General features: G+C 46.1%; 2 protein-coding genes across 2 annotated transcripts in view; one reads left to right on the forward strand and one right to left on the reverse strand.

Moving 5' to 3' along the window:
* Positions 1 to 9416, reverse strand: part of MRPS11 (mitochondrial ribosomal protein S11) — an 11088-nt gene extending 1672 nt beyond the window's left edge. Inside the window, exons 1-4 of the mRNA XM_010856728.1 lie at positions 9272 to 9416; positions 9016 to 9141; positions 3353 to 3451; positions 1133 to 1262 (exon numbers count right to left, since the gene is read on the reverse strand). Of these exons, the coding sequence (XP_010855030.1) occupies positions 1133 to 1262; positions 3353 to 3451; positions 9016 to 9141; positions 9272 to 9336 (420 nt within the window). The 5' untranslated portion in view covers positions 9337 to 9416. The remainder of the gene's footprint in view (positions 1 to 1132; positions 1263 to 3352; positions 3452 to 9015; positions 9142 to 9271) is intronic.
* Positions 9417 to 9465: 49 nt separating this feature from the next.
* MRPL46 (mitochondrial ribosomal protein L46) lies at positions 9466 to 18740 on the forward strand. Its single transcript, XM_010856740.1, has 4 exons — positions 9466 to 9706; positions 11012 to 11198; positions 12169 to 12342; positions 18346 to 18740. Exons 1-4 carry the CDS (start codon positions 9485 to 9487, stop codon positions 18594 to 18596), a joined length of 834 nt encoding a protein of 277 aa, XP_010855042.1. The 5' UTR covers positions 9466 to 9484; the 3' UTR covers positions 18597 to 18740.
* Positions 18741 to 19042: the final 302 nt, after the last annotated feature.

The following is a 19042-nucleotide window of genomic DNA, read 5'->3' on the forward strand; positions in this document are numbered from 1 at the left end:
GAGCGTATTTTTTGATCATTTTAAATCTTTCATTACAGTTGAAAGCTTTCTTTCTTGATTATAAAGGCGGTTTATTACAGAAAGTCTGGAAAACTCACAGAAGTCACTCAACCCACCATGCGGAAGCCACCGTTAGTTAACACTGACATTATTTTCTAAGTGTATATAACGTGTCCATTTAGTGGCCGTTGGTGGCATTTTGACGGTCACTAATACAATGCTGTCAGTATTTCGGGGCATGGAGCTTCATTCGAGGGTCAGGGTCTCCTTCAGGGGACATGCTGGGTTTGGCAGTGTGAACCTTTGTGGAGCCTGTGTCGCAGCAGCCAGTGTACAGACTCTGGGCCCAGACCTGGGCGGTTAGTTCAGGGAACCTGACCGGCTGCATGGCTCTGAGCAAGCGACACACTCTGAATCCCAACTGACTTTTAAAAACGTGGGTAATACTGAGGGTCTTCGAGGATTCAAGATAATGAACATAAAGTATCTGGTGTGTAGTAGATATGCTCTGCCCTGCTCAGTTGTGTCCGACTCTGTGCTACCGCACGGACTGTAGCCCGCCAGGCTCCTCTGTCCATGGGATTTCCCAGGCAAGAATACTGGAGTGGGTAGCCATGCCCTTCTCCAGGGGATCTTCCCCACCGAGGGACTGAACTCATATCTCCTGAGTCTCCTGCATTTGCAGGTGGATTTTTTACTGCTGAGCCATAAGGGAAGCTTGCATAGTAGATACTCCATAAATACAAACTAACAGCAGCACACTGCCAATTTGCTTCTAGAAAGATCTGCAGCAGTTCATGCTCAGTCTAGTATTGCAGAAGTGTCCTCACCACACCATACTTTCTCCAGGTGGACTCTCACCACAACCCCACCCCACCCAGCCCTCTGGTCTTTAAATCCAGGAGGCCTTGTGAGACTTCAGCACCTGGCCCCTGCTCCTTCTAGCGACCCTCACGTTAGGGGACCCGACACGAGTTGGCAAACTCGTGCTTCTGAAGGGCTAGTGCAAGGACAATCCTCCTCCCGGTGATCAGCCGTGCAGAAAGCGGAGCCCAGCACAGAGGGAGCCAGAAAGAACACACACGCACGCACGCGCGCGCACACACACACACACACACACACAGACACCTACCGCCGCGGCAGCTATGCCTGCTGTCTGTGCTGCGATGCCCGTGCCCTTCTTGGCATTCCGAAACCCCTCTGTGCCACAGGAGGCGCGGGCAAGGGGCTGGTGAGCGGCCGAGACCACGTGGATCTGTGTGCTGGGGACGGAGGGGAGGTGTACAGAATATGATGTCTGTTCAGGGGAGTGAGAGAGCACCAACCTATGCCCAGACAAGCCCCAGTGAGGCAAGGAAAACACCATTTAGCTGCTTCCACCCTGAGGTTATCAGATTTTGAACTCTGGTAGGAGGCGTCAGAAAAGGTCAGAATCAACCCCTAAACCTCTGAAAACTGACAAGTCGCAAACTCTACAAGAAGCTATTATACATGGAAAGTCTGTGTCCCCCCACCTAGATTCATGCTGAAATTCGAACCCCTAATGTGATGGCTCTGGGAGGTGGGGCCTTTGGGAGGCGATGAGGTCATAAGGGTGGAGCCCTTGCGAGTATCAACGGCCTGTCAGAGGGACCCCAGAGGCCTCAGCAGTCTCTTCCACCATGTGAGGACATGAGGAGAAGCTAGCCACCTGCAGCATGGGAGAGCTCTTGCTAGAACCTGACCCTGCTGTCATGCTGGTCTCTGACCTGCGGCCTCCAGACTGTGGAAATAAACGTCTGCTGTTTCAGCCGCCCAGTCTGGTACTTTGTTGTAGCAGCCTGAGCTGCTACACCAAGGCCATGATCTGAGGGCGCTGAGTGTCATCCACAGGAGGGGTGGCGTATTTTCCCCCTCACATCTTCCCTGCAGACAATGTTTAAAGTAGATTCAAAATCTTTTTTGGCATTCTCCAGCCCCCCACCTCCCCAATAAATTGAATTTTCACATCGCGTAATTTTTAATGACTTTTCATTGTTAAAGTTTCAAATATACTCAAAAGCGGATACAATAAAGTCTGAATTCCCCTGGGCTCACCATTCAGCTTCAACAATTAGTAACTAATATCCAATCTGGTTTCATCTATAAACTTTGTTTCTTCTACTCTCCTCTACTCTCTACTAAGGGATTATTCTGAAGCAAATCTTAGACCCATCATTTCATCTGTATTTCAGTATATATCTCTAAAACATAAGTAGTCTTCAACAAGTTAAATTAAAACTAAGAATAACTTCCATAAATCCCTAGATTTGCTTTCCACTCCCCCCTTAATCACCACCCGGTCTCATGGGCTGAAAAGCCCTCGAGAACTCACAAGCAGGGGAAGTGGAGGGTGGTTATAAGGTGACCTGTTGGAACCAGCCCCGGGCTGGGGCCAGCTGCTGCGGGCCTGGCTACGGCTGCCATTTCCCTCCCACGGCTTCTTGGGTCTTCTACACCAAACAGAAGCACAAGAGAATTGCTTGTCCCCGAGACAACCTCAACAGAGTTCTACAGAGTAGGCCTCTTTAAAAAAGCAAAGACACAAAGAGAGCTAGCCTATACCATTATCAGCCTGAGAAGAGAGGGACACCCAGGGGCTCTGACTCTGGGCTTGTAAGATGACAGCTGAAATGCGTCCTACGGCACCTCGCCTGGCGCCTCACCTCTAGCCCTGACCATCCACCGTCTTTTGTACTGTCCTCTAAGTTGCTTTGCAGGCCACTGCTGACCAAATACCAACCCCATCTCTAAGTGCGGGCTGGTCTGTGAGGATGTCACTGATGTCAGCAAGCTTTCCGCTGCCAACACACAGTTGGGAACTTCCCCGGCACCATCTGAAAGCCACACAGAATGCGAATCCTCCAACCTCGCTCAGCCCCACAAAGGCAGAGACCTGGTCCACAGTGGACCAAGGGCAAGTACTTTAAGTCGACCCTTATTTGGAGGTTTCCCTTTGCTTAGTTTGTTAGTAAACCCTATATTCTGAAATAATCTCCCTCATTTATTAATCATCCATCCCCAGTACCAACACTTAACAACTACACTTTCACAGGAAGACCTTCTGGCCCTAAAATATACTCTAGCTCTGGAGCAGAACCAGAAAATACAATTCCCAAGGATAGCAAAGGAATCTTTAACAATATGATATGGGCACCCAGTTCACAGTTCCATTTATTCTGAATCAACTTTATAAAAAGAGAGGAGATTTCCCCAAACAAGAAGGAATACTTGGTGGGGTGCTGTGCACCGGGGCCCATGTGACTTGCTCGCCCCCCTGCAGGGGAAAGAAGCCTCCCCCCGAGCCCTGCCCAGGAGTCCCTTCCCCACTTACTTGTTGTAGGATGCTTTAATATGTGCGATTGGGATCTCCTCGAATTTCTTTCCTGCCCACCTCAGAGAGCTTTCCTGTCCTGGAATTGGAGGGTAAATGCTGCAATTAGAAGAAAAATTTTAGGTAAAGTTGTTCTGATATTTGTTTTTCAATTAAAAAAAAACAAAAAAACCCCAAAAAACAACCACGTAGTTGAAAAAAAGCCAACAGCATAAACAAACCGGTAACAAAAGACAGCAGCCCTCTGCCCCGACCTGCTGCTGAGGTTGCTGCCCCCAACACTTCTGGTGCTGCCAGAACACGGTATATGTGAACACGGTCCTCCAGTGGCTGTTTCCCCGAGTTGCTGACTCTGGACACAGCTAATGACTTTCTGCTGGAAAGAGAACTTAATCCATAACCCCCATCCTCCCTTATCTCTTCTAGTATAATCAGATCACTCTTTTCTGCCCTCTATATATACTATTCTTTCTGCAATTAAATAAAACACGGGCTTCCCTGTAACTCAGTGGTGAAGAATCTGCCTGCCAATGCAGGAGACACAGGTTTGATCTCTGATCTGGGAGGATCCCACATGTCTCGGGGCAACTAAACCCATGCGCCACAACTACCGAGCCTGCGCCCTAGGGCCCATGCTCTGCAACAAGAGAAACCACTGCAACAAGCAGCCTACACACGACACCTAGAGAGTAGCTCCCACTGGCTGCAACGAGAGAAAAGCCCATGTAGCAACAAAGACCCAGTATAGTCAAAAATAAGTAATAAAATAAATAAATAAAATTATTTAAAAAATTAAGTCAAACCTCTATTTCTTGCTGTATCAACCACAGATACCTCGACCATCTTTGTTAAAAACAAAGACAAAATAAACTTACAGTAATACTTATTAAGATCATTGTTGTTTAAAAAAAAAAAAAATCCAGTATCCCCTAGAGTGGAGGCCTGCACATTTTTTCTGTAAAGGGCCAGAGAGTAAATATTTTAGGCTTTGCTGGCCATGATGCTTCTGTTGCAACTACACAACTTTGCCACTGAGGTGCAGAAACAGCCCAGACAACAGTGAGTTAATAGGTGTGACTATGTTCCAATAAAGTTCTATTTATAAAAATCACTCAACTGGCCACAGGTGGGTGGGTAGGGGCCAACTTGCCAGCCCCTACCAAGACCAGTGGATATCAGGCTGGCTGAATGGCAGGACCATGTGACTCTGATGCTTCCACTCTGCCCTAGATTTCTGGATGGGACCTAAGAATCCATTTCTGAAGTAGCCCAGGTAAGTCAGATGTGAACTCAGGGGTTCACCACACTGGTCCAGACACTGCTGAGTTGAAGACCCCCCTGCCCGCCACCCGCCAGTCTGCTCTGTCCTCTGGCTATCTCTTGCTCAGGACTCTTCATTTTCAGGTCGAGAAACAGTACTGATAGGGGAACAGGGAAGCCAGGCCTTGGGCTAAGGGGCTTTACCTTGGTTCAGAGTTTTGCTCACCACCTGTGTTTTTAAATTCCAGACTCAAGCAAACCTGCTGCTGCACCCTGCCCGCGTGCACAGATCAGATCCGTGTTTGTACCTGCTCAGCCACCTGAACTACGGTGGGCTCTGATCCAGAGAATACTATTATCTGAGCACCATCCTGTCTACTGGCTTTCCTGGAGATATTTAACAAAACAAAACTGTAACACTGTTGGGTATTCAGGAATTACAAGTGTATTCCTTCCTGCTCTGCCTGATCTTAGAGATGATTTAGCATCTCGGCAGGTTGCCAGCTTATCGGCTACACGCTGAGACTGACTGTGAAGGAGGCTCTGTTGTTATTTAGTCAGTCGCTCAGTCGTGTCGGACTCTTTGCGACCCCACGGACTATAGCCTGCCAGGCTCCTCTGTCCTTGAGATTTCCTTGGACAGAGTATAAGGCTCTGAGATGACATTAATGTTTAAAACCTTATAAGTTCCCCATTAATAATTTCTTCTATGGACTTGCAGGTCAAACACTTAAGCCTTCTGAAGTCTGAACATGCCAGCATTGTGCCTTTAATAGGGCAAGATTTTCCAACTAGAAAGGATCCGGAGCTTGAATCATTTAACTGAGGGTGCAGACAAGATCAAGCTTTTAAGCTTCCCACGTCCAGTGAACAACTGGTTCACCCCAAGGCAGCCCAGGAAAGGGAAAGACAAAGCTTTCTGGTGCTGCTCTGCTGGCTCTTCACACCCATCCTCAAAGCATGTCTGCACACACAGCGTGTCTTTCAAACGGCTGACGAGGACTGAAAACAGGAGGCACAGGTGGCCAGAGGAAAATACACGGAGTGCCTACCGTCCTCTCTCCATGTCATGGTTTCTTGACCTCGGTGCCACTGACATTTTGGGCAGGGGGATTCTTTGGCAGGGGGGCTGTCCTGAGCACTGTGGGTGCTTAACAGCAGCCTGGCCTCTACCTAACTAGGTACTGACCCTTAAGCTGTGACAATCAAAAATGTCTTCAGACGTTGCTAGAAGTCTCCTTGGAGACACAGTGGCCCCAGGCTGGGAACTGCTGGTTTACTTTAATGACTTCCAGCATCAAGTGGGCCCTCAGTACAGCTGGCAATCACACAGCGCATCCCCTGCTTAATTGCCCATTCACTGTCCTGGATGGCTAGTTTGTACTTTCTTTTGTCCCCTCAGACCTTCAACTCCTTCCTGCTTCCTTGCTGCCAGCTGATGACCTTCACAAAGAAATAGAAGCAATCAGGTTTTCCTTCAGCTCCCACTGCTGAACAGCTGTGCCCCCAGTCTCTGCCTTGTCTCCCGTGATGACATTCCACCTGCGTGTCTGCCCCTCAAGGACAGCACTCCGGCAACGTTCCTGCTCCATCATCTGCATTCTTCCCCCTCTCCACCGCATCATTCCCATCGGCAAAACATGCAGTCATTTCCCCAGTCTAAAACCAAACAGAAGCCTCTGGATGCCAAAGCCTCCTTGAGCTCCTGCCCGTTTCTCTATCCCCCTTAAAGAACTGACCATACCTGCTGCTTCTTCCTGTCTTCTATTCTCCCTGAACCCACACCATTCAAACCTTAGCCCTTCATACTCCACCAAACGTGCCCTAGTCAAGGTCACCACAAATTCACAGTATTAAGCCCTACGAGCAGTTCTGTTATCAGTCTATGGACTAGTCAATCATATTAGTAGCATGTGATAAAGCTAATCTACTTTTGAATCACAGGAAAAAAAAAAGTCTCTCCAGGTTTTTTTTAGTACCTCTCTGGAGGGTCCTTCTTTCTCTTCTGCTGATTCCCCAAATCTCTAAAAGCCAGAGGCTCCAGGGTTCAGTCCTTAGACCTCTCCTTCACTTTACCTTCCCTTTCTCTCTTGATGATCTTGTATCTTATGATTTTAGACATCATCTAGGGAATTCCTTGGTACTCTCATTGCCAGGGGCCCTGAGTTCAATCCCTAATTGGGGAACTAAAATCTCAAAAGCCGTGTGAGGGAAAAAGAAATCATCTATGGATTGTTTTCCAAATGTGTATGTCTACCTCAGATCTGTGCCCTGAATTCCATTTCTAATTGCTAATATTGTATCCCCACTTGGATGTTAATTAAACATCTCAAATCTACAATTCAAGCTCCTGCAGTCTTCCCCATCTTCACGACAACTCTATCTTTCTAGTTGTTTAGGCCAAAAATTTTAGAATGTCCCTTCAGTTCTCTCCTTTGCTCATACCTTACATTAACAAATTCTGTTGGTTCCACCTTCTAAGTGCATCTGTCTGACCATTTATACTATCTCTATAGCTGCCACTCTGGTCCCTGCCAGCATCGCTTCTCACTGAGATTATCTCATTAGTCTTCTGATTGCTTAGGAGACTTCTCCCATCTTCCATCCTCGCTCTCCTACAGTTTAATATCAACGCAGTGGCCAAAAGAATCCTTTAAAATGTAAGCATGAGCATGTCAACCCTCCACTTAGAATTCTCCAGTGACTTCCCTTTTCTCTCAGAATAAGGTGAGGTTGTCTCCTCACAATGGCCCACAGGGGACAACAGGATGTAGCCCTGCATGCCTGACGCACCCCTCACCCTCTTCTTCTCACCATTCATTTTTACTTCTCACTCCACTGTGGCCTTCTTGCAGTGGAGTGAGACTTGCTCAGACACTAGACACACTCTTATAATCTGTCATACTTCTTTTTCTTATTTTCTATTTACTGTCCCCTATCCCCTCAAATTTAAGTTTCACCAGAGCAGGGATTTTTGTGTGTTTGGTCACTGATGTGTCCCCAACACCCTGAACAGTGTCTGACATTGTTGAGTGACCACAACAGAATCTTCGCTTCAATTCCTTTGGCAGCTCCCCACTGCCCACAGTGGGGAGTGGATAAAAGCCCCACTGTATCTTGTAGTTTTAAACATCATCTGTGTGATGAGTCTTCCAAATGTCTATGTCTGACTCACATCTATCCCTTGAACTTCATCTCTAATAGCCAATATTGTATCTCCACTTGGATGTTAATCAAATATCTCAAACTTAAACATACAAATCCAAGCTCCTACAGATTAATGACAACTCTATCTTTCCAGTTGTTTAAGTGAAGTCGCTCAGTCGTGTCCGACTCTTTGTGACCCCATGGATGGCAGCCTACCAGGCTCCTCTGTCCATAGCATTTTCCAGGCAAGAGCACTGGAGTGGGTTGCCATTTCCTTCTCCAGGGGATATTCCTGACCCAGGGATCGAACCTGGGTCTTCCGCGTTGCAGGCAGACACTTAACCATCTGAGCTACCAGGGAATACCTTCCAGTTGTTTAGGCCAACGGTTTTAGACTGCTTGTTATCTACAGATAAGGCTCTTAGCATTCTGATTCCTTCTCACCCTGCTGGCCTCATCTACCATCTCACACACACACACACACACACACACACACACACACACCTGACTACACAACATTCATACCACGTGCCTTACACAGACTGTTAATTTTGCATAAAATGACCTTTCATCTTTTCCAGCTGAGCTCCCATTCAATTCAGCTCTTAGCATCACATTATTTTCCTGGCACTCTTGTCTGATTTCCTCAGAAGTTAGACACTCATTCTTTCATACTTCAAAGCAACCAGCTCTTACCTCCAGTAAACTACTGATCAGTTAACGGTGAAGACGTGTGCATGTTTGTCTTTCCTGGTTGACTGTGAACTACTTGTGCGAAGGAATGATTGTCTGCATTTGTACCCTCAGAACCAAGCAGGTTCTTAGTAAATGTCTGCTAAATGCATGTGAAGTACAACTAGCACACAGAGGCAGTGTCCCTGGCAGGAAGCAAGATGCCAGTTGCTGGCTGAAGCTGAGTACAAAAACCACCCTGGACCTTAGACCAACTCTAAAAAACGCATAACAACCTTTACCTTACTACCCCTTCCGCCCATTTTGTATCGGAGACTCTGATCCCATGAGGGAAACAAAAGTGGTGATATTTATTATACACCTTCGACATCCACTCATTCATCAAAAGTTCACTGATCCTTACAACCTTTTCCAGTATTCTTTCCACTTTAAGAGGAAAAAGCTGAGGCTCTAAGGTTAATCTGCATAAGGTTCCACAGTGACAAAGAGCTGGGAATTCACTGGTGTTCTGACCCTGGAAGGTGGTGCTACTCGCCAGAGGGCTGGACCTAAGTGGCCCTTACCTGAAGCTGCTGCGGCTCGGAGCTGGAGCCGGAGTCTCCGCCTTCTCAACCTCCTCCTTGGCCGCTGCGTCTTGCATCTGTTGGGCGCTCATGTGGATGGTGGGGGCCGGCACTCCGGCCACGACCCTGCGGAGAAAGAAAGCTCGGGGAGGTCCAGACCTAAGCGAGTCCTAACTGGACTCTAGGAGTCCAAGTGGCTCATGGGACACGGGCAGGAGCGCATTGACTGTACGCTCGGAATGAGTAACCATCTTACCTGGTCGTCGGCGGCCAAGCCCATGACCGCAATAGCCAGGACCCAGCGTTTCTTAAAACCTGCATGACTTAAGTTGACCTCAGTCAGCTCCCATCCGCGGCGACCGCGGGACTTAGCTCTTCCCGTCATGCTGCTCCCGCGCTGCCTTGTGGGAACATAGGATTGGCTCAGGACCGCGCCGGGAACCGCGGAGCGTTGTGGGAAGTTTGAAAGATGGCGGCGCCCACAAGGCGCGCTGTGTTAGGGCTGGCGAGGTGCTGGCGGCGGTTCGAGAGCCCCTGGAGTCTGGGTTCTCGTAGCTTGACCCTTGCGGCTGCACCGTCGAATAGCGCATCTCCATGGCACCTGTTGGGTGCTCTGTGCCTGCAGCGGCCACCGCTGGTCTCGAAGCAGTTGACCCCGATGCAGGAAGAGATGGCAGCCCTGCTACAGCAGGTGGGTTGAGGTGCGGGTTGTGGCTTCTAGGTGCATTTGGGGACGCAGTAGAGGTACGCTGGCTTGGGTTTAATCCTGGCCCCACCACTGATTAGCTTGTGTGACTTTGGGCAAGTCACTTCACTTCTCTGAGCTTCGGTATGCTTTCCTGCAAAATGGTACGTACCTTCTGGGTTCCTGCGGTACGTTGTACGCGTTCAGTAAGAGGCACGTCGTTTTCATTGATCTTCTCTGTCGTTACCTTCGGCAGCTCTCTGGAGAGGCTCTTCTTTTTTTCCGACACATAGGGGTGCGATGGTGAAGTAGACGGATTCAGTCCCCATCATAGGTGGTTGACAGTTTGGAGAGGAAAATGGCTTTGTCATGTGATGAGCGTAAAGAAAAGGCAAAGGGCACATCCGTAAGATGTCTGTGATAGAGTCTGTTTATGTGAGGGGCAGGTGAAGAAACATGGACAAAAACGGTGTATTGGCAACGAAGGTCCTAAATCCCCACAGGTAGTGATTAAAGATACTATGTCTACCTAGAACCTGAGGCGTTTTTGTCTTAGCTACTGAGAGATACAAGTTTCCTTTCTGTGCCTTTTATTTGGCTTGTTAACTTACTCTGCAAACGTTTGAACATCACCTTTTAAACTTTGTGCAGACACTGTGCTAGGTGGTAGGGATGTGGTGGTGAATAAGACAGACATAACCCTGGTTCTCAGAGGGATTCAGTTTGGTGGAGGGGGCTGTCAATCAATAACCAAATAACCACATGGTTATGGAATTGCAGTCTCTGGTGAGTGTAATAAAGGAAAACACAGGGTACTGTAATAGTGTTTAACAGGGATGTTAATTTGATTTTAATGGAAGGTGTTAAGGAATATCTTTTAAAATAAGTGATATTTAAATTGAGATCTGAAGGATGAGTAGGAATCTCCCAGGAGAGCATGAGGGAAAACATTTTAGAAAGAAGGAATAGCATCTGTAAAATGCCTGAGGCAGGATAGTCCATGGAGAGTGAGATTCTGGGCAAAGACTGGCATGACTGGAGGGTGGTGAGTGGGCAGGCACTGCCAGTCCTAGTCCTCTCTTGGTTGTGGCAGTCTTGATGTTTGAACGCATTTTAATATTTCAGGAAATGCAGCTCAAGCCCACAGGGCAGTTTTCCTCTGTTTTCTTTGTGGTGTTCTGATCATGTGTCTGGTTATGTTGGGGGTAAACTTCTGAATCTGTCAAGTGCACTGTAACTGTGTTTTATTGTTTTTCTTTTCTTTTAATTTTCCCAGTTTGGGGTAGATTTTTGCTCTTTTAATTTTCCCAGATGGAGATAGAGAGAAGCCTGTATTCAGACCATGAACTTCGTGCCTTGGATGAAGCTGAGCAACTGGAAAAGAAAAAAAGTGACCTTTATGAAGAAGAAGACGAGAAGAATATATTGCTGGTGCAGGACTTGGAAGACATGTGGGAGCAGAAATTCCTGCAGTTCAAACCTGGAGCTCGAATAACAGGTTTGTGGTCTCTTCAGGCCAGTTAGAGGTAGGAGAGTGGATATTCTGATTTGCAAATAAAGAATAATTACTTATTCTCTGCTTTGTGTTTTAAATAATAATTTCAAGTGATAAAACTTTTTAACATGGGAGAACAATTCTTTTCACAGTTCTTCACATCCATCCTAATATAATATTTTAAAAGTCTGTGTTATTTTTGAGTAGGATGTATGGTTATTGAGGGAACTCTCCAGGTGGCTCGGTGGTAAAGAATCTGCTTGCCAGTGCAGGAGCTGCAGGAGAGGTGGGTTTGATCCCTGGGTTCGGAAGATCCCCTGGAGAAGAAAATGGCAACCCACTTCAGTATTCCTGCCTGGAAAACTCCATGGACAGAAGAGCCTGGTGGCCTACAGTCCTTGGGGTGGCCTAGAGTCAGACACGACTGAGTGACTGAGTACACATGGGTGTTGGGACAGCTGTGTCTCAGTTAAGCCTCAGGAATGTAATCTGGATTTAACTCCTAGTTTGGGACTGAGAGTAGGGGAAGTTAAGCCTTTCCCACTCGTTTCCTGTGTTTTATCTGAAATCCCTCCCAAAGCAGGGGGTTAAGTTCTCTTATTCTTGTTTCACAGTGAAAACTGAAGTAGAGCCTGGTTAAGTCAGTAATAGTGTCAAAACCAAAGAATTAGTAGTGTCTGGGAATTGCTTCTTTTCCAAAGGCTCAAAGTATTTTGTGTTCTGCTCTTCAAAGGAGGAGTGCAGCTTTGGGTTTCTTCTTGTTAAATTTTAGTTTCCTCAAGATTATGGGACTCTATCCTGAGAGAGGTCAGAGTTAGAGAGATGTGGTCAGGGTTCTAATTTGATTACAAGTTCTTTGAGGGCAAAGATTGTGGCCCTGCCTTAAAGGAGGATCCAAAAGCCCTAATCTTCTTGGTTCTGGCAGAACATGCTCCTCCTGTCTCCTGTGACCCTCCCCATCTCTTCTATACAGACGCTGACGTAAAGAATGACCGAAGCTCACTGCACCGGAAGCTTGACAGGAACCTTATTCTACTGGTCAAAGACAAGCTTGGAGACCAAGATGTTTGGATGCTGCCCCAGGCCGAGTGGCAACCCGGGGAGACCCTCCGCCAAACAGCTGAACGAACCCTGGCCACACTCTCAGGTGAGCCCTCTGCCTCACTGCTAAATCCCGCAAGACACACTCCAGACTCAGCCTCAGGATTTGCAGGCTGACTGTGGGCCTGGCTTTTAATAGTAGGCTAGTGGAAACTTGGGCTTCCCAGGTGGCTTTGCGATAAAGACTCTGCCTGTAATTCAGGAGACCTGGGCTTCGATTACTGGGTTGGGAAGATCCCTTGGAGAAGGGAATGGCAACCCACTCCAGTATTCTTGCCTGAAGAATCCCATGGACAGAGGAGCCTACCTGAAGGATGGAGAGTTTCAGCTTCTGCTCACTAAAGCTGTCTTCCCAAGAAAGTACAAAACATTCACCTCTCAGTTTCCAGTTTTGCATTCTTTAAAATTTTTCAATCTATAAACATAGGTGATTGTAGTACTTTTTCTGGCTTAAGTGGCCCCGATCTTCTTTGGGGCCCAGTATCATAAAATATTTTGTCATCATAGCTATGAGAGATCCTGTTGCTTTAATAGGTTCTACTCGCCTTCCCTTCAGTGGCATTTCTGCCCCTCCACTCGGAGCACCAGTGAAGCTATTTGTTCCAGCGGGGTCTGGTGATCAACACTTACAGTAAAATGTGCTTCAGTTTTTATGGCACTCAAAGTGTCATTTCTCATTGTTCGTGATTTCCTGTCACAAAATTGATTAGGATTAGTTATATGGTTTTCTCCTTTCCTACATTTTTGATTCTTATAATTTATGGATTCTTGAGGAAGTAGATTTTATGTGTGTGTGCCTCCACATAGTATGAATCTTTTCCTGATCTGTTTTACACAGTCACTCCTTTCCCCTCGCCCCTATTAAGGCAGCGTTTTTGTGCTAAGGATTTAGAGGACGTGGAATTTCTTTAATTCTGTCACATCTAGAGCATGGTCTGTCGTACTCAGTTCTCTCCTCATCTCATAGTTCAGATCCTGAACAAGTGTTGCAGAACCTGATTTTAGGGGACCCACTGCCTTCTCAAATTGACTTTGAATTTTGGGTGTCTCACTGAAAAATGAGATTTTTCATTCCTTGGCCATCTGGTATCATTTTGAGGAAGATCCCTTGGTTGGTAATTATCTTTTGCTCCATATTGCTCAGCATTTGACAATATGGGTTGTCCCTAACAGACCTGTGATTTAGATTCTGTCCCAGGGCCCAGCACAGAGACAGCCAACCAAGAAACGCCCAGACTTTCTCTGAAAGAGGTTCATTTGCTTAACGTAAAGCATCAGCGTGGGGGACAGTTCACACATCTAGGGGCCTGCAGAAACACGCTTCAGGGACAGGGGTTGAAGGTGCTATCCCTGTGCTGTTCCTTGCCCCGTGGAGGTTTTAAAATGTAGTCCATTCAGAACTGATGCCCCTGCCAGCCTCAGCCTGCTTCTCTTTTTGTCCCTGTAGCCTTGCTTGTTGGCAGCACCACTTGACGCATTCACCCAACTAGACACCTCAGAGTTATCTTTGACCTCATTCCGGCATCCGCTAAGTTCCTGAGTTCTACCTGGTCTGTTCTAAATAGTCCCGTCTTTGTGCCTGCAGCTCTTCAGGGAGTCATTTCACTTCCCACTAGATCAGGGTTTCTGAGCCTTGCCTTGGCACTCTGGAAATTTGGGGCAGGATCATTCTTTGTGGGGGCTTCTGTGGTTCTGTCTAGGTTATTTACTGCAACATCTCTGGCCTCTATCTGCTTGATTGTAGTAACGTCACTTTGGTTGTCCCTAGTGTAACAACCAAAAATGACTGAATACTGCTGGAAATTACCTGGGGTGTGGATCTCTGGTTGAGAGCCGCCACCCTGGAGTACTGAGGCAGACACCACACAAGCCCCGTTCTTGCTTCTGTGTTGTCGTTTTCAGTGCCGCCAGAACAAGCCTTCTTAAACACAAATCCCTTGTCACTTCTCTGCTCGAAATCTTAAAAGATTTCCCATAAAAGCAGAATTCTGAGCACGGCCTACGCATACTTTTTGCTCTGGTCCCAAGCTCATCAGTCTTCCGTCTTGCTGCTCATTCATGTATGTTCTAAGTTCAAACCTAGCAAGGCTTTTGAATAATGTGGTATTTCTTGTGTCCCGGCTTTGGGGCCTGCCTGTCCAAGACAAAGCTTTGGTTCTACCTAGTCTGACTGCTCGGTTTTAAAAACTCAGCTCGTCCCTTCTGCCTTCCGTGGTGAAAGCTTCTGGGTAGAGAGCTCGACTCCTCCCTCTAGGCTGCTGTAACACTCACAGAGTGCCCTTACTCAGGTTATACAGCAGACACTCTCTCTGTGCCTACTTGTTGCTGGTCACTGTCCGGGCAGTGGGGTCACAGTGATCTACAGGACGCTACCTGGGCCCCCTGGGGGCTTATGTCCTAGGGAAGAAGATGCTCTTCATTCCATTGCTGTTTAATTGTTGATTAACAGACGATTTCTTCTCAGCTAGCATTCTGAAAATATGGATAGGATTTTGTCCTTTCCATCATCCTGGTTCTCAGCAGAGTACCCGGCACAGAGCAGGCACTTGCTGAATGTTTGCTGTTGTTCGTTTGCTAAGTCATGTCTGACTCTTTGCAACTCCATGGACTGCAGTACACCAGGCTTCCCTGTCCTTCACCATCTCCCGGAGTTTGTTCAAACTCATGTCCACTGAGTTGGTGATACCATCCAACCATCTCCCATCCAAATGCTTCCGAGATCAGATGAGATTGGGCGTGTTAGGGTGGTATGGCCGTAGGCCCATCCAACCATCTCATCCTCTGTGGCCTCCTTTTCCTCTTGCCCTCAGTCTTTGCCAGCATCAGGATTTTTTCCAGTGAGTCGGCTCTTTGCATCAGGTGACCAAAGTATTGAAGCTTCAGCTTCAGCATCAGTCCTTCCAAAGAATATTCAGGGTTGATTTCCTTTAGGATTGACTGATTTGATTTCCTTGCAGTCCAAGGGACTCTTCAAGAGTCTTCTCCAACACCACAGTTCAAAAGCATCAATTCTTTGGCGCTTAGCCTTCTTTCTGGTCCAGCTCTCACATCCGTCCATGACTACTGGAAAAACCATGGCTTTGACTAGACGGATCTTTGTTGGCAAAGTGATGTCTCTCCTTTTTTATATGCTGTCGAGGTTTGTCATAGCTTTTCTTCCAATGCTGAGTGTTTAATGAGTAAATGATACGGTAGTGTAAGCACACAACTACTGTTCTGGCTCTGCCACCAGTGTGAGTACTGCTAATGAGACATAAGCAGCCTCTGTGTGCCCCCTTGATCCTGTCCCACCAGCAGCCTGTATGGCCGCAGGAGAGGGAGTGAGATGGTGGAATGAAATGGGAAAACAGGAGGGGCCTTTGCTACGCTCCAGGCTTCCTCAGCCATCACGCAAAAGTTGGTGGCTGGGTTTCTTCCCAGGATCGTTGAGCTCAGATCCTCAGCTTTCTTCTGCTCACTCACAGTGTTCAGTTTCGCCTGCTGGGCACCACGTGGAAAGGGGCTCCCCTCCTCTTGGTACCCGCTTTTCTCCCTTGAACATTCCTGTTGCCATAACGAAGAGTGAAAAGATATATTGGTTTCTTATAGGTGCATAGAAAATGAAATAGGTTGATTTATTTCAAATTCATTAAAATCATAAATAATATGAAATAATTAAAATGACAAAGGAAAGCTCGGGCAGCTTATAAGTACAAAAAAGTCAGAGTCCGTTCCTTTCCCTCTGTTTGGCATACTTCCCGGGTATTTCTGCAAGTGGTATTCCTAGAAGTGAAATTCATGGTCAAGGATGGACACATCTAAGATTTTGCTAAGGTACCACCAAAGTGCCCTGCAGAACATACTTTAAAAAATTTTCCCTGTCCAGTCAGTAAAAAAAAAGATCTTTAGATTAGCGGTCTCCTTTCTTTTTTGTTAGGTAATGTGTTTATTTGGGTTAGTGGCTACTGGTTAGAGTGGCCATCTCTGCGTATTTTTCACGTGGCTATTGGTTCTTCTTTTTTCGTGAACCGCTTATTTAGATTCTTTGCTCATGTTTATAATGAACCATCTTTTTCCCCCTTTCTGATTTAATTTAATCCATTTCCCCAGGTCATAGAAAAGTAATATGTATCCATTGACTTCAGTGGAAAATTCAGAAACGTGTAAAGAATCACACCAGTGTAATTCCACCACCCATAGATCCCCACTGCTGACATTTTATATTGTAGGTGAGCTCACATCATACGTGGATTCCTCATCTAATGCTGATAGTGTTGTTACTGTTTTTAATATTGACAAAAGCCATTCATTGTATATGGTGAAAACGTATCACAGTGTCTGGTAAATGTAAAACTGTAAGAGTAATAGGTAATTTTCCCGTCTTAGAGGCAACCGCCAGAATAGTTTTTTTGTGTATCCTTTTAGCAATTGCAAGCACATACTTATTTCATCTGTTCCTTTTTTCCATGAAATGGGCTTAACATGTACTTAAACATGTACATATATGTATATACACATGGTTACGGACCTTCCTTTTCTTATACACAGCTTTTAAGCATATCTCTGTATCAGCAAGTGAAGACATATCTTATACTTTTAACACCAGTGTAATGTTTCATATTTGTATGTACTGCAGTTTGTTTAACCAGTCTGTCACTTTTATTAAAAAAAAGCTTCGGTGAACATCTGTGTACACTCCTTTGCTCACATGGGCAAATAAATATATTGAGGAGGGTGAAATTCTAGAAGCAGAATTGTTAGATCAAAGGGTTTGTATTATTAAAATTGATATCTCTTGCCAAGTAGAGCAGTTATGCTAATTATATACCACGTACATTTGAGAGAACCCAGTTTTCCTTTATCCTTGACGAGCATTGTACTGCTCAAAGTTTTTGAACTTAAATAGTAATGGTATGTCTTTGTTGTTTTAGTTTGTATTTGAGTTATTAATGAGTTGAGCGTCTTTATGAGTTTATAGTTCATTGATAATTTATCTTCATGGGAACTTGTTGTTCACATGCTTGGTTCGTTTTTCTCTCAGAGTTGTTGGCTTTCTCCTCACTGATTTCTAAGTACTATTTAACACTTTATCTTAAGATGCTCCTTTGTTCAGTGTGTCGAAAATATTTTTCCTAGTTTGTCATTATGTCTGTGACTTTTTTATGCTTCATTTTTCTATGCAGAAGGATTTTAACTTTTATGTAAATAAATATGCCTATTCTTTTTTGCATTTTGTGTCTTGGTTAGGACTTCCCCTCTCAGAAATGATACAGAAAGTATCCCACATTTTTTTTTAATAGTACTCTTATGGTTTCTTTTTTCTTTAGTGAAGAATTTTAAAATACAGAAAAACTCAGAAAATATTAAACATCCATGAAACCATCACTCAAAAATGAACAAACCTTTTGTGAAAATTTTAACTTTGTGTTAGATCTTTGATCTGTAGGGTGTCAGTTTGGATATGAGGAGTGAGGTTGTGATCCAGTTTTATTTCTTTGCTAGCCCATTCTCCTGGTTCCATTTAGTAATTGATCCATTATTTCCTTGTCCTTTGAAATGCTGTGTTGGTGTTGTTAACCCATTGTTATAGATTGCAGAGATCCTCCATCTGTCTTTGCCTTTTAACTTTGGTTTTCACCTTGCAGCAGTCAAATTGGGACCTTTCCATACTTTCCATGTGATATTCCCTTTAAAAGGGCTGATGAACTTTGCTTTACAGATACAAGTGTCTCGGTCCTTCGTCAACAGCTGGTGACCAGGCTGAGTCTAGAAGCTCAGTGCTCTGACTCCCAGGTAGGGCTGTTTAGGTTGCCTTGTGGACTTCAGTCTGAGAGCAGTAGCTTGGCATGAGGAATGCACCCAGAGAATCTGGAACCCACGGGCCAGGAGCTTTTGGCTTGAAAGGAGATGAGGATCTTCAGGACCGACCCTAGTCCTCATCCTCGGGACGGCGTTCCCCTCAGGCCAGAAGCGGCTCTCACAGAGACCCCCCAATGCTTTCGGGCACCAGGGTAAACAGGTGGGTGTGTCCTCATCTTCTACTTCTGTTCCCCGCTCCCCTCCTCCTCAGAAAACAACCTGGAAGCCAAGTTCCTGGGAAATGCGCCCTGCGGCCACTACAAGTTCAAGTTCCCCCAGGCAGTGCGGGCGGAGGGCAGCCTCGGGGCCAAGATCTTCTTCTTCAAAGCCCTGCTGCTAACCGGAGACTTTTCCCTGGCCGTGGAGAAGGGCCGTCACGTGTGGGCCAGCAAGGAGGAACTGGGTGACTATTTGAAGCCAAAATACCTGGCCCAGGTTAGGAGGTTTCTCTTGGACCTCTGACGAACCTCTGACGGACTGAGCTGCCTGTGGACAGTGCTCGGACAGGTACGCGGTCGGGCCTCAAGGACGTGGTGCGGTGTTCTCATCTCTACGGGAATATCAAGCGGCAAACTAAGTTCTGAGAAATAAATGGGTTTACCATTGTGTGGGTCTCAGTTGATTTATCCTTTGAGGACTGTTGTCTTCTCCTTATGAAGAGAGAGCCATCTCTTAGGGTGTTTTATCCTTTTTCTCCCGAGCTTGTGATTAAGTAGTATTGCATTGCTTTGTAGTGAATCAGCTGGCTTCATGCGCCCAGGAAGAAAGAGCAGAAGGAAGTGAATCAACTTTCTAAAAACCTTGAGCTTCTGTGAAAGCCTCTAGGTCCAAGAAAAAAAAAAAACAACGCCTCGTGCTTTGTAGTTTCTTAGTCATTTTCTGTTTTGTATTTCTCTTCCTACTTGATA

This window comes from Bison bison, unplaced genomic scaffold, assembly GCF_000754665.1.
Source record: "Bison bison bison isolate TAMUID 2011002044 unplaced genomic scaffold, Bison_UMD1.0 scf7180017854385, whole genome shotgun sequence".
In the NCBI taxonomy this organism is placed as follows: Eukaryota; Metazoa; Chordata; class Mammalia; order Artiodactyla; family Bovidae; genus Bison; species Bison bison.

What these genes read in the sequence shown, in the direction of transcription:
- MRPL46 (XM_010856740.1), top strand. Translation starts at nt 9,485, where the DNA reads ATGGCGGCGCCCACAAGGCGCGCTGTGTTAGGGCTGGCGAGGTGCTGG. An exon ending in TGGCAGCCCTGCTACAGCAG is followed by an intron (nt 9,707 to 11,011) that starts GTGGGTTGAGGT and finishes TAATTTTCCCAG; the next exon opens with ATGGAGATAGAGAGAAGCCT. An exon ending in ACCTGGAGCTCGAATAACAG is followed by an intron (nt 11,199 to 12,168) that starts GTTTGTGGTCTC and finishes TCTTCTATACAG; the next exon opens with ACGCTGACGTAAAGAATGAC.